The sequence below is a fragment of the Hordeum vulgare genome, chromosome 7H, assembly GCF_904849725.1.
Source record: "Hordeum vulgare subsp. vulgare chromosome 7H, MorexV3_pseudomolecules_assembly, whole genome shotgun sequence".
In the NCBI taxonomy this organism is placed as follows: Eukaryota; Viridiplantae; Streptophyta; class Magnoliopsida; order Poales; family Poaceae; genus Hordeum; species Hordeum vulgare.
The window spans coordinates 509,133,253-509,146,861 of NC_058524.1; the positions used below are offsets into that span (position 1 = coordinate 509,133,253).

A 13,609-nucleotide genomic window follows, 5' to 3' on the forward strand; every position below is an offset into this window, starting at 1 on the left:
TCACAGTGGATTCTGATCTAAGCGTCGAACAACGGCTCCTCCGAGTTCAACACATGTGCAGCCCGGTGACATCTCCAACGCCTTGATCCAACAAGGAGGGAGGAGAGGTTGACGGAGAGCTCCGGAAGCATGCCGGCATGGTGACGATGGAGCTGCGTGGTACTCCGGCAGGGCTTCGCCAAGCACTACGGAGGACGAGGAGGAGGAGAGGTAGGGTTACGCCTTGGAGGCGGAAGAACTTATGTGTTGCATCCCTAAAACCCCCACATATATATAAGGGGAGGAGGAGGAGGGTCCGGCCACCCTAGGGTTTCCCCTAGGTGGTGCGGTGGCCAAGATGGGAGGAGGCACGGCGCCCTAGGGTGGGCTTGGCGCCCAAGGCAGCCTCCCACGCCTAGGGTTTGCCCCCTTTTAGCCCTTGTGCGCCTTGGGCCTTAGGTGGGTGGTGCACCAGCCCACCTAGGGGTTGGTTCCCATCCACTTTCGGTCCATGTAGCCCTTCGAGGTTGGTGGCCCTTCCCGGTGGACCCCCGGAACCCTTCCAGTGGTCCCGGTACATTACGGGGAATCTCCAAAACACTTCCGGTGATCAAAACTCCACTTCCTATATATGAATCTTTACCTCTGGACCATTCCGGAGCTCCCCGTGACGTCCGGGATCTCATACGGGACTCCGAACAACCTTTGGTAACCACATATACTATTCCCATAACAACCCTAGCGTCATCGAACCTTAAGTGTGTAGACCCTACGGGTTCAGGAACAATGCAGACATGACCAAGACACTTCTCCGGTCAATAACCAACAGAGGGGTCTGGATATCCATGTTGGTTCCCACATGTTCCACGATGATCTCATCGGATGAACCACGATGTCAAGGATTCACTCAATCTCGTATACAATTCCCTTTGTCTACCGGTATATAACTTGCCCAAGATTCGATCGTCGGTATCCCCATACCTTGTTCAATCTCGTTACCGTCAAGTCTCTTTACTCGTTCCGTAACACATGATCATGTGACTAACTCCTTAGTCACATTGAGATCAATAGGATGATGTATTACCGAGTAGGCCCAGACATACCTCTCCGTCATACGGAGTGACAAATCCCAGTCTCAATTCGTGCCAACCCAACAGACACTTTCGGAGATACCTGTAGTGCACCTTTATAATCACCCAGTTACGTTGTGACGTTTGATACACCTAAAGCACTCCTACGGTATCCGGGAGTTGCACAATCTCATGGTCTAAGGAAATGATACTTGACATTAGAAAAGCTTTAGCAGACGAACAACACGATTTAGTGCTATGCTTAGGATTGGGTCTTGTCCATCACATCATTCTCCTAATGATGTGATCCCGTTATCAATGGCATCCAATGTCCATGATCAGGAAACCATGACCATCTATTGATCAACGAGCTAGCCAACTAGAGGCTCACTAGGGACACATTGTGATCTATATATTCACACATGTATTGTTGTTTCCGGTTAATACAATTATAGCATGAATAATAGACAATTACCACGAACAAGGAAATATAATAATAACCACTTTATTATTGCCTCTAGGGCATATTTCCAACAAAAGAAACTTCAGCAGTTCAAGCCATCTTGTGTGATTCGGCACGGGGGTCGAACTTCTTGATACCTGTTCTTGATTGCAGCAAAGGGCCTTTCGTACGTGTCAAAATCAAAGAGTGACTCATTAAATCTTCGTGGTCTGTAAGTGGCACCCTTGGTACCACCGGTAAGCCATCTTTTGTTTGCATATGATAGCATGTTGTTCTTCAAAACAAATGGTATGGGTACAAATGAGGTGAACCAAGTGTTGGATGCATATTGTTAGGCTACGGGGCAGCCAATTAACTATGAGAAATCCTCAATATTTTTTAGCAAGGGTATTTTTGAAGTTGTACGTGATGATATTAAGAGGTTACTTAATGTTCCAAATAAGAATCTTAATGAGAAATATGTGAGTATGCCTTCTGATATTGTAGCTTCAAAAAATGGTGCTTTCAAGGATTTGAAGGACCAACCATGGAGTAAAATCCAGGGATGGATTGAGGATACTATGTCTACGACAGGGAAGGAGGTATTAGTAAAGGCGGTAGCTCAAGCTGTTCTTGTATACTCCATGTCTTGTTTTAAATTATCAAGAGGCCTTTGCGAGCATGTGAACATGCTTATCGGGAAGTTCTAGTGGGGAGGCAAAGATGGACACCATAAACCGCATTGGGTATTTTGGAAAGATATGACTCAACCTACAACAATGTGAAGCCTAGGGTTTACAGATTTCGAGCTTTTCAATCTATCCATGCTAGCTCGATAGGCATGGCGCACTCTTGAACACCCTGATTCTCTTAGTGCACGCAGGTTGAGAAGTATATACTACCCTAACTCCACTATATTGCATGCAACGATTGGCAACCATCCAAGTCAGACTTGGAGAGCAATCATAGAAGGAAGAGATGTGTCGAAACGGGGTTTAATAAAACGCATTAGAAATGGCCATACAATAAACATATGTGTAGATAATTCGTTGCCCAGAAATGAGGCGTTACAATCCTACAGGAGAATATCTGCAAACCCCCTGGAGTTGGTGTGTGAGTTGTTGGATGCGACTTCGGCCTCATGGAACAGTGAGCGTATTCAGGAGGTGTTTATGCCAATGGATATCCTAGTGATATTAAGAATTCCTATATGTGTGCAGAACATGGAAGATTTTTCGAGTTGGAACTTCGAGCGCTCGGGAGAGTCCTCAATCTGTTTGGCACATAACATGTTAGTATTCACGAGATGGAGGAGGGAGGCGTGGCTGGAGGGTACGGCAAGTTCTTCAAGCTCGAACAGGGAAAAAGGTGCATGGAAATTTTTTATGGAACATTCAGGTACCGAGGAAGATCAAGATGCTCGTGTGGCGGTTGTCGAAGCATTCTATACTGATATAGGATGTAAGATCCCACACGCATATGACAAATTCGAGTTCATGCGATGTGTGTGGGCGACGGGACTTGTGGAGACACTCCCTATTAGAATGTACGGTGGCGCGGTGCACTTGGGCACTAGCGGATGATGATCTGGCCAACCTCTTGATTACCATTGTGGAGTTGAACGCGAAATGCTGGTTGTTTTCATTGATCGAGAATTGGCCACACTTGAAGTTCATGCAGATAGCAGAATTGGCCACACTTTGGTCGAACTAGTCTTCTCGAAGAAAAGCAATACACAAGGGTATCTTTCAAAGTCCACAGGGGACGAATGCATTCATTAGAAGACACCTAGCGGAACTAGAAGTCATAAGAGAGAAGAAGCCAGCTCAAGGGGTGGCCGGTGTTCAGTCAACAAGAAGAAGCAATCGCCAAAAGGCTTCGTCGACTGGTGTGGATAACATACACGTCAATCCAGGAATGTTACGGCCGACGAGCAAGGCCTGGCTTTGGCGGCGCGTTGGGATGACTGGGGTCTCTTCCTTGGTAGTTTTGCATTGGTGTTCTAAGGTGTTCTTGATCAGGCGACGATTGAGGCGATCGCGTGTTGGGGGGTGCTCTCTTTAGCTGAAGTTCTAAACATCCAGTGCATGATCATTGCATTTGACTCCAAGCAAATGGTGGGTGACTTAAACATAGGTAACCGTGGAACATATGGTATGCTCATCAAAGAAATTCAGCACAGAGCTCATCATTTTATGTGTAGTTTTACCTTTGAGAGTCGTGACTCGAATGAAGAGGCAAACAATTTAGCGAAATTTGCTCGTTCTTTGGGCCCATGACACCATGTGTGGCTAGGCCATTCTCATGATCCGAGATGTATCCCACATAATATGGTTTTTGAACGTTAATAAAGCTCGGATTACCCCTCAAAAAAGAAGGAAAATATTCTCAAAACAAAAGTAAACCAGAACAAAATCCCCTAAAAGAAATAGAAAACGAGGAAAAAAAGAGTGTCGGTATACAGAAAACCAGGATAAAAGTTGGCACTCTGGTTATCTGTATATAAAACAAAATCGCTTTTTCACAAAAATTAAAGAAAGTTCACGGGAACTTTAAAAAATGTTCATGAATTTGAAAAGGTAGTTCAGGAATATATAAAAAAATCACAAATTTGAAAACAAATCATCAAATTTTGAAAAAGTTTATGAACTCATAAAATTTTCATCAATATTGAAAAAATCTTTCACGAATTTGAAAAGCAGTTCAATGATTTCTATAGAAGCTCATAAATTTTGAAAAAAGTTCACACACTTGAAAAAGTTTACCAATTTTGTAATATATTCAATAATTTTGAAAAACAATGTTCACAAAAATGAGAAAATATCATCAGATTAGAAATTAAACACGAATTTGTAAAAAAACATATTTTAAAAAAACGAATTACTAAAAAAGTTCATCACATTTGAAAATGTTCACAAATATAAAAAATTGATTGCTTTTGATTTTTTGTTCAGAAAATGAAATTTAATAATTCTAAAAATGTTCACACATTTAAAAAATATCTAGAAAAAACAGGTCACAAATACAGAAGAAAAAAACGAACAGAAAGAATATGGGCCGACCCGATACTAGACCTTGTGTACGGGGGAGGGTGCGCCCTGTATACATAGACACACCCATTCTAGTGGCCTGGACAAGCAAAACACGAAAATAAACACAACATCGGACTAAAAATAACAAGGGGCCACAAACATATGTGTGACATAAATATGTCACATTTTGATAAGCCCTAGACACAAACGATTCTTTTTGACGAAAACAATAGCGCTCTGGAGATATTCTTTTTAACAAAAACAGTAGCGCTCTGGGTGATTGAATTGTCAATTGCTACAAGATACCACAAGTGCTCTTTTTTTCGTTCTTTTGACGAAAAGAAATTACTGTGTGTTGAACAGAAATGTCACAAAAGCAGTACGTAGATGACTGGATTCCACGATTCTCCCCTTGAATGGCTCGTGACATTTTCGTCGATTAATATTATGGCAAGAACGAGTGCCCTGCTCCCCACTTGCAGAAACAGGAATGCGGAGCATGCGCGACAATGGCCGTCAGTCAGTTCCACCCATCAACAGGTTACACCCATCCCGTCCCATCTCTTTTGCTTCCGACCTCACACAGCACCACCGACGGCTACAATTAATCACCCACGGCATTCATCATCTCTCAAGTGTACAAGCTCTAGTCTAGGCCTCTAGCACCCAAGCACCCTGCTGAGAAGAGATCGAAGAGCAATGGCGGAAGCAGGGGAATGGCTGCCGTGCGTCACCACGCTGGCGGCCTGCCTCCTCGGCTCCGCGCTCTACTTCTACGCGCCCTACTGGGGAGTCCGGGGCGTGCCAGGCCCTCCCGCGCTGCCGATCGTCGGCCACCTGCCGCTGCTCGCCCTCCACGGCCCCGACGTCTTCGGCGCCCTCGCCAAGAAATACGGCCCCATCTTCAGGTTCCACCTCGGGAGGCAGCCTCTGGTGATCGTGGCGGACCCGGAGCTGTGCAAGGAGGTCGGGGTCCGGCAGTTCAAGAGCGTCCCCAACCGGAGCCTGCCGTCGCCGATCGCCGGCTCCGATCTCCACCAGAGGGGCCTCTTCTTCACGAGGGACGAGAGGTGGTCGGCCATGCGGAACACCATCATCTCACTCTACCAGCCGTCGCACCTCGCCAGGCTCGTCCCCACCATGCAGCGCTGCATCGAGCGCGCCGCCGGCACCATACAGATACAGTCCGCGGCGAGGGAAGGGAACGGCCACGTCGACATCGACTTCTCCGACCTCGCCCTCAAGCTGGCCACCGACATCATCGGCCAGGCGGCGTTCGGCGTCGACTTCGCGCTCTCGGCGCCCCGGGAGCACGACGACTGTGGCGAGGCCGCGGAGTTCATCGCCGAGCACGTCCACTCCACCACCTCGCTCAAGATGGACCTGTCGGCGTCCCTCTCCATCGTGCTGGGCCTCGTAGCGCCGGCGCTGCAGGGGCCGGCACGAGGGCTTCTTCGGCGGCTACCCTGGACGGCGGACCGGAGGATCGCGCGGACCAACGAGCGGCTGCGGGCGAGGGTGGAGGAGATCGTGGCGAGCAGGGAGCGCGACCTGGACAAGAGGAGAGGGCAGAGGGACTTCCTGTCGGCGCTGCTCAACGCCCGGGACGGCGGGAGCGACAAGATGAGGGAGCTGCTGACGCCCGAGTACGTGGGCGCGCTCACCTACGAGCACCTCCTCGCCGGGTCGGCCACCACGTCATTCACGCTGTCCTCCGCCGTGTACCTCGTCGCCGGCCACCCGGAGGTCGAGGCCAAGCTGCTCGCCGAGGTCGACCGGTCCGGCGCCACACCGCCGACGGCCGACGATCTCCAGCGCAACTTCCCCTACCTCGACCAGGTGATAAAGGAGGCGACGCGGTTCTACACGGTGTCGCCGCTGATCGCGAGGGAGACGTCGCGGCGGGTGGAGGTCGGGGGCCACGCGCTCCCGGAGGGCACGTGGCTGTGGCTGGCGCCGGGGGTGCTGGCGAGGGACGCGGCGCAGTTCCCGGAGCCCGGCGCGTTCCGGCCGGAGCGGTTCGAGGCCGGGTGCGAGGAGGACCGGCGGCGGCACCCGTACGCGCACGTGCCATTCGGGCTGGGCCCGCGGGCGTGCGTCGGCCAGCGGTTCGCGCTGCAGGAGGTGAAGCTGGCCATGGTGCACCTCTACCGCCGCTACGTCTTCCGCCGGTCGCCGCGGATGGAGTCGCCGCCGGAGTTCCAGTTCGGGATCGTGCTCAGCTTCAAGCACGGCGTCAAGCTCACTGCCATCGAGAGGCTTGGACATGGATGATGGCCTAGCATAAAATCAGCGTATATCATGGACAGCATTGCCCCAGCTTGCTGCTCGAATATGTACAAGAAAAGCTATTCCTGGAACAACTGAGGATAGTGTGGAATCAAACTGGCACAAGTTAGAAATTCAATCACGTTGCAACTTGACTGCTTGAGAGATTATAACAGGTGGAGCTAAAAAGGAAACGCACTTCAAGAATAACACTAGTGCTTCAATATTTATGTTATCTCGCACAAACAATCCCTCGAGACAACATGTCACCATGGCGACAACATAGGTTGTGTATATTTTACTACGTGAGACATGTGGTAAGCAATCCAAACTATATGAAAACGTTGGGTATATTCCTAGTAAACAGCCAAGAGGCCTGATTTGGGGCTTCAACAATCAGTGGTATATGTATTCCAAGTAAATAAGGCAAAAATCATGATACTTGTGCATACATCATGGATGAGCCGACAAATAAGCAATAAAACAAATGCAATGTCCAAACTGCAAGGTCACTTGGGAAAAAATAATCAATAGTTAGATAAACACTGTTAGAAGAAGAAAAAAAACTGTGCAAAAGAGAAACATAAACCTATGCATTTTAACCTTTGTTTAGGTGTTTCATGTAGAGTGTATGGCTAACTATTCAATGTATCCAATTAACTTGAGGGTTTGAGGCGAGATGCTGGACTAGGAAAAAGAACAGTTCCAGCATATTCTGCAGCTTGCAGGATTCCAATACGTCATGCCTCGTCCACCAAAATAATGATTGTTACGAGGGCCAGAAAATGTCCAGCCATCTTATTCTTCTTCACCAAACCAGCAGATATCAGCATCATCTCCAGTTCTTTGATCACTATCACCGAGAGACTCCTATCACTTTTCACTGTATGACCTCTTTGCTTAACTAACAAGAACCTGGCCAAGCAGAAGGTTGTATTCATAAGGTGCGCAATGGATCATAAACCTAAAACAGCATCCCAGCTAAATTACAACCTAGGCAAAAGGGACCAACGAAAACTCGAGAGCCCTGCTAGAGACAACAACTGGACAGACCCACTGGTAGATTTCTCACCTGATATGGCAGGAAGGGCTCGTCCAGCTAATCAGGCCAAGTACGCACAAGCCCAACATCAAGATGAACCAGTTAGTGCAGCCCTCTTACAATGTTGTCCTAGTAGATTTCTGCTAGCTTAGCTTGTAAACATAATACTCATTCTACGCCATATTGATCACTGCATCCCTGGTGATACTGAACTTTGAAGAATAGCACTAGGTACAAGTGGCGAATCTTGGTTTTCAAAACAGAATTATGACCTCCGATGTTTCTCTGTGTGATGTATATCATCAGAAGCAAGTGAATGCAAAGCGTCCTGTAATACTTCAAAATATGTCTTCTCTTCTGTGAATGTTACCAACATCAACAATGTTTCAGCATAGACCACAAAGAAAACCTTAATACCTCATGAAAGTAATCGCAGAGGTGCTTGGAGCCATTTGACCTGACTACTGTGACAGAACCTGCCGACTGGCATGAAGGCATCAGATTGTATGAACTCACAATATTCAGCAGGTCAATACCTAGAAGAATACGATGTTGTCTTCACCCCATTATCCACTGTTCGACTACAAGAAAGAGATCCCACTGCTTAAAAGGGCAGACGGCACGAGATAAAAGAGGTGCAACATCTACTGCTCTTAGGTTTATGCAAAACTTCTGCAGCAACATGAGGAAAATATCACGTGTCGCCCTTCATGAGTCTGGCATCTGTTGTTTGGGCAAAATGACGATGAATTCTTCATGACCACACAAAACCTGAATTAGCAACCAAACAGTTATGCCAGTATCATAGATTCCTTGGCTAAATAGGACATGTACTGTTAGTAGTTTTAAATAAGAGAACAAGTAGGAGGCTCAAATTAGATAACAGCTAGAATGTGCCAGATTCTCAGTGGCTGTAAAATCACTGATGTGTTTTCCACCAAGATGGAATATTGCAAACTAAGTGATCAACCGAAAAAGGCTAGCATCCCGCTTTATATATAAAGCAATGACCAATATACAATCCAACCCATACAACACCACACCACACCACACACTCAAGGCAAGATACAAGGGTGTTTAAGAACAGCTAGACTGTTCCATCCACTTCAAGCAAATTACAGGTAGGAAGACAGGGCGCCCCTTGAAGTCTCCGGAGGCGAGTCACCGCGAAGGGACGAAGTTGTGCACAACGAACCGACTACTCCAAGGTGGCACCTTCAGGAAGGGCACGACATTGGAGTACTGCCACCGCCCAATCCAGGGATCAGGTTTCCCCCGGAGCAACATGGAGGACAAAGAGGAACCGAGGCGACGCCTTCAACAAGGAGACAATGACCATAGGAAATGCCATCGTCAGCCTGGAGGAGCCAAAATGGGTTTTCACCCAGCAAGCCCTCTTTGCCTCCAAGACATAGAACAACAAGCCACGAGGGCGCCTGCAGCACCACTACCACCGACCGTCACACACTCGCCACCACGCGCTCGCACGGCCATGGCAACCAGCCCACACCCAAGGCGCGAGCACCACAGCTCCCACCTTCATGGTCGCCGCCCTGGCAACCAAGGCTCCGACTCCATCCCCACCCAGGCTTGCAGCCACGACGACCTAAGAGACAGGTGGGGACGCACCTCCTTCCCTGACCCGGGCCGGCCCAGGTTCGTACCCCCGGGCTAGCGGCCAGATCTAGAGTCCATCGCCCTGCCTTGCCTCGACCTCGACCGGGCAAAGAACCAGCTCCCCGATGGCACACCGCCACCAGAGGGGGGGCAAATGATTCCGTGGCCCTCCCAACGACAAAACCATCCCTCAACGGTGGACATCCGCTGGAAGAGATCTAGTCCTTCAGTGCATCCAACCCAAGCACAGCGAGGGAATGGACGTCGGACACACAACAACAACACCGCCACCACCACCAGCCACGGTAGCCGATCGTGGTCCAAGCCGCCTGCAGCCCACGACACCAGAGAGAAGAGCAGGCTGCTCCCGCCGCTTGCAGCCACCCCCCCCCCCCCCCCCCCCGCGCGCACCACCTAGCCCTTCAGTGCATCCAACCCAAGCACAGCGAGGGAATGGACGTCGGACACACAACAACAACACCGCGCCGCCACCACCACCAGCCACGGTAGCCGATCGTGGTCCAAGCCGCCTGCAGCCCACGACACCAGAGAGAAGAGCAGGCTGCTCCCGCCGCTTGCAGCCACCACCACCACCCCCCCCCCCCCCCCCCCCGCACCACCTAGCCCGTCGTACCACGGATGCGCCACAACCCGATCCAGATTGCCGGCCCACACCAATTCCACCGAGGGGGGGGGGCAAGGAAGCCTCGCAGCTGCTTACGCCGGCCAGGCTTCGCTCGGCCACACCCTCTAGCGGCGGCACGGGGGAGTAGGCGGCGGCGCACTAGAGTTCCCCCCGTCGCCTTGCGGGGCAACGCGTAAGAAGGGAAGGGGGGAGAGTAGGCGCTGGCGCACTAGAATTCCAACCGTCGCCTTGCGGGCGACGCGTAAGGAGGGGATAAGGCTCCCGTCTGGGAATATTATACAAGACCTGCAAACTAAGTGATATTAATACGTTTGCACTGTCCTGTTACCCATGTACCCATCTCTAGAAGAATTAGTCACAAATGTAAAAATATGATTGCTCAATGCAATGATATGGATTATAAGAAACATGCAAAAAAATAACAATAACTCGTGAAAAATTAAACTCAATCAAGAGGAAATGCATGGAAAAAACTTACTTGCTTTATCCACTCACGGGTCTGTTATTGGCATCAATATTGGTGGAAGCATGGCAGATGGTATCTGTAACACGAATACAAATCTTATCAAATACGGTCCAGCATATATTGGTAGAAACAAGATTATCATCCGTTCTAGATGGAGAGGCCAAGGAAAAAAATACACAACAAAGTAATGTGTTTGCATATCATATACTGGAAAGTAAGAAGTACATTGAGAACTTGCTTACCTATGGAACATTTCGAAATTTGGGAGTTCCTTCTCACTCTCCCAACTCAATAGCGAAGCCGAGTCCATTTTCTGTCTGTTGGGGCCTGTTTCTAGATAATTGGTATTTTTCGCATGTCTTCTCAAATTTGGCATCAAACGTAGTTTCTTGACAAAAACAGCCAAAAAAAAGGGGAGGTGCTTTAATTTAGTGGCTTTTGCTGCTATGCTGTATGGAAAGTAACGAGTTAGTAACATCTTATAGTAAAGTTCCAGAAGTGAAGGTGTCTTATTATTTATTTATTTTCCTCCTACCTGTTCACAAGCAGATGCTCAAGTTTAACCATCAGAACCAAGAGCAGTATCACCATTTGTAAAAGAGGATAGCACACTTTCCATTTCATTCTGAAGACTAGCTGCCTCCTCAATATTCCCCAGTTTCATGTATTTGCTTATCAGACAGTTGTAAATTACTGCATCAGGAGTAATGCCATTTCCAATCATTTCTGAAAGAACTTCTCTAGCTTCTTGCATCATATTCAAATTACAAAATCCCCATAGAAAACAAGTGTACCCGTAGAGATCAAGTTGCAAACCACTATTGATCATATCGGCCTTGAGTGCGAAGGCATCCTGAAGATTTCCCTGCTTCAGGTACCCATCCATAAGAGATGTATACACAACTTTGTCCAAAGACAAGCCCTTGCCAACCATTTCATCCAACAACCCCACGGCCTTGGTTAAGCACCCACTCTTGCATAAACCATCAATTAAAGCAGTGTAAGTATGTATATTAGGCTCTAACCCTAAGTCACTCATTTTGTTAAAATGTGAGACTGCCTCATCAACTGATCCTGCTTTGCACAAACCATCAACTAATGCACAATATGTCACAACATTAGGCTGGAACCCGGAATCCTGCATCTTGTGGAGCAGGGCAATGGCCTCTGACCCTTTTCCTTCTTTAAAGCAAGCATCCATTATATTTGTATAGATGATACTATTGGGTTTCAGACCACATTCATCCATTTTATTTAACAAACTCTTAGCCTCATCCACCTTCCGAAGATTACAGAGTCCACAAATGAGAGCACCATAAAGCGAAACATCAAGCTCCATCCCTTTATCCTTCATCTCATTCAACAAATCCAGTGCTCTCTCACTATTTTTATTCACAAAATGCCCATGAATTAGTGTAGTGTACAACAACTCGTTGGCTTTGACGCCAGCTTTCTCCATCAGCCTAAAAACATCCTCCGCTTCCGCAATCTTCCCCTCTTTGCAAAGGCCATCAACTTGCACAGTATATGTGACCACATTCAATGGCACACCTTGCTGTACCATTTCATCAATCAAAACAAAGGCATCATCAAGCCTACCTGCCTTAAAGGTCCCATCAACCAAACATGTATATGTCACCTCATTCGGTGCCATCCCCCTGATCCTCATTTGCGCAAACAGCTTCATAGCCTCCCTTACCATCCCCTCCTTGCAGAACGCATCTACAAAGGTGCTATAAGTCCTTATATTTGCTACCACTCCTTCCCTCTTCATCTCAGCAAAGTAGCTGTATGCCCTTTCCATCATCCCAGACTTGCAAAAGCAGTTGACTAATGCATTGTATGTCACAACATCTGGTGTGCATCCACACCGCCTCATCTCCCCAACGAGCTGCTCCACCTCTTCCAACTCCCCGCATTTGCCACACCCATCAATGAGAGAGTTGTATGTGACAACATCTGGTGGGCAACCTATTGCCTTCATACTCGAGAATAATGCTCTTGCCTCAGTGAGCTCCCCTTCCTTGCACAGGAAATCGATCACGATGTTGAACGTGAACACGTTGGGGGCAGGCACCTGTTCAAATAGCCGCCGGACGAGCACACCGCGGCGCTCGCGGGCTAGGCGGAGGAGGATGTGGTTGCAGGTGCGGGTGTTAGGGGGCACCCGCAGCTCGCGCACACGGCCAAGGGCGAGAACGGCGTCGTCGAGGAGGCCGCGGTCGGCGAGGAGGGAGAGGAGGGTGTCCACGACGGAGGGCAGGGCGCTGCGGCGAGGCCCTAGTGCGAGAGCTGCGCGATGGAGGAGGTCGACGAGGGAGGCGGCGAGGTGGGGCCGGTGACCGGGGGCGAGGAGGCGGGAGAGGAGGCTGCGGGAATGGGGGAAGAGGCGGGCGCGGGCGAGGAGATGAGCCGCGATGCAGAGGTGGGCGGAGGAGGGGAGGGGGTGGGAGAGGAGGAGGTTGGCGGGGACGGCCTGGAGCGAGTGGAGGAGGCGGAGGCGGTCTGAGATGGGAGTGGCGGCGGCAGCGGCGGCGGCGGCGGAGTCGGTTGGGAGGGTGGAGATGGCGGTGGCGGCGATGGAGAAGGGGATGAAGCTAGGGTTCCGGCGAGAGTAGAGGAAGAGGAAGTGGCGGCGCAGGGGGAGGGGTAGCATCGTTTGACCGCCTCCGGCGGCGGCGAGGCAGAAAGAATCAGGCCATGGAGGGGAGGGGGGCCGGGGAGGTATCGTAGTAGGGTTTAGTGAGGTTTTGAGTTGCGCTTCATTTTGGGGTCATTCGCTTATACTTTGTGGAGTGTTGTGTGCTGGATTTCGCCAGTTCAGATCCAATTCAAACAAGAATACAAATACCATTTCCATATGTGTTGAAACGGGAAGCATGTGAGTCCAACTTCAAACAGGTGTAAAAACAAAATAAATTGGAACATTTTAAACAGATCAGGCATGAAGTTAACAAACCCTAGCATTACAAGTTGGAAATTCTCTCTATGATGGTGTTGCTGATGAATGGATGATGTGCATGGACGGATCTAAGTGAATTCCTCGT

General features: G+C 49.2%; 2 protein-coding genes across 4 annotated transcripts; one reads left to right on the top strand and one right to left on the bottom strand.

Annotated features, from left to right (window-relative positions):
* The first annotated feature begins 4,871 nt into the window (after positions 1–4,871).
* LOC123410456 (cytochrome P450 711A1-like) lies at positions 4,872–6,946 on the top strand. The gene has a single exon (XM_045103405.1). The coding sequence runs from the start codon at positions 5,223–5,225 to the stop codon at positions 6,795–6,797; it is 1,575 nt and encodes a 524-aa protein (XP_044959340.1). The 5' UTR covers positions 4,872–5,222; the 3' UTR covers positions 6,798–6,946.
* Positions 6,947–7,171: 225 nt separating this feature from the next.
* On the bottom strand, positions 7,172–13,303 carry LOC123410455 (putative pentatricopeptide repeat-containing protein At2g02150). Of its 3 annotated transcripts, none has more exons than XM_045103404.1 (6): positions 11,098–13,303; positions 10,805–11,011; positions 10,575–10,638; positions 8,370–8,604; positions 7,864–8,190; positions 7,172–7,706 (listed from the first exon to the last, which is right to left on the bottom strand). In XM_045103404.1, the coding sequence occupies exon 1, from the start codon at positions 13,216–13,218 to the stop codon at positions 11,122–11,124; it is 2,097 nt and encodes a 698-aa protein (XP_044959339.1). In that variant the 5' UTR covers positions 13,219–13,303; the 3' UTR covers positions 7,172–7,706; positions 7,864–8,190; positions 8,370–8,604; positions 10,575–10,638; positions 10,805–11,011; positions 11,098–11,121. The 3 variants fall into 3 exon arrangements, with proteins under 3 accessions (XP_044959339.1, XP_044959338.1, XP_044959337.1); XM_045103403.1 differs by having other exon boundaries at positions 7,864–8,118; positions 8,251–8,604; XM_045103402.1 differs by having other exon boundaries at positions 7,864–8,604.
* Between the last annotated feature and the right edge of the window lie 306 nt (positions 13,304–13,609).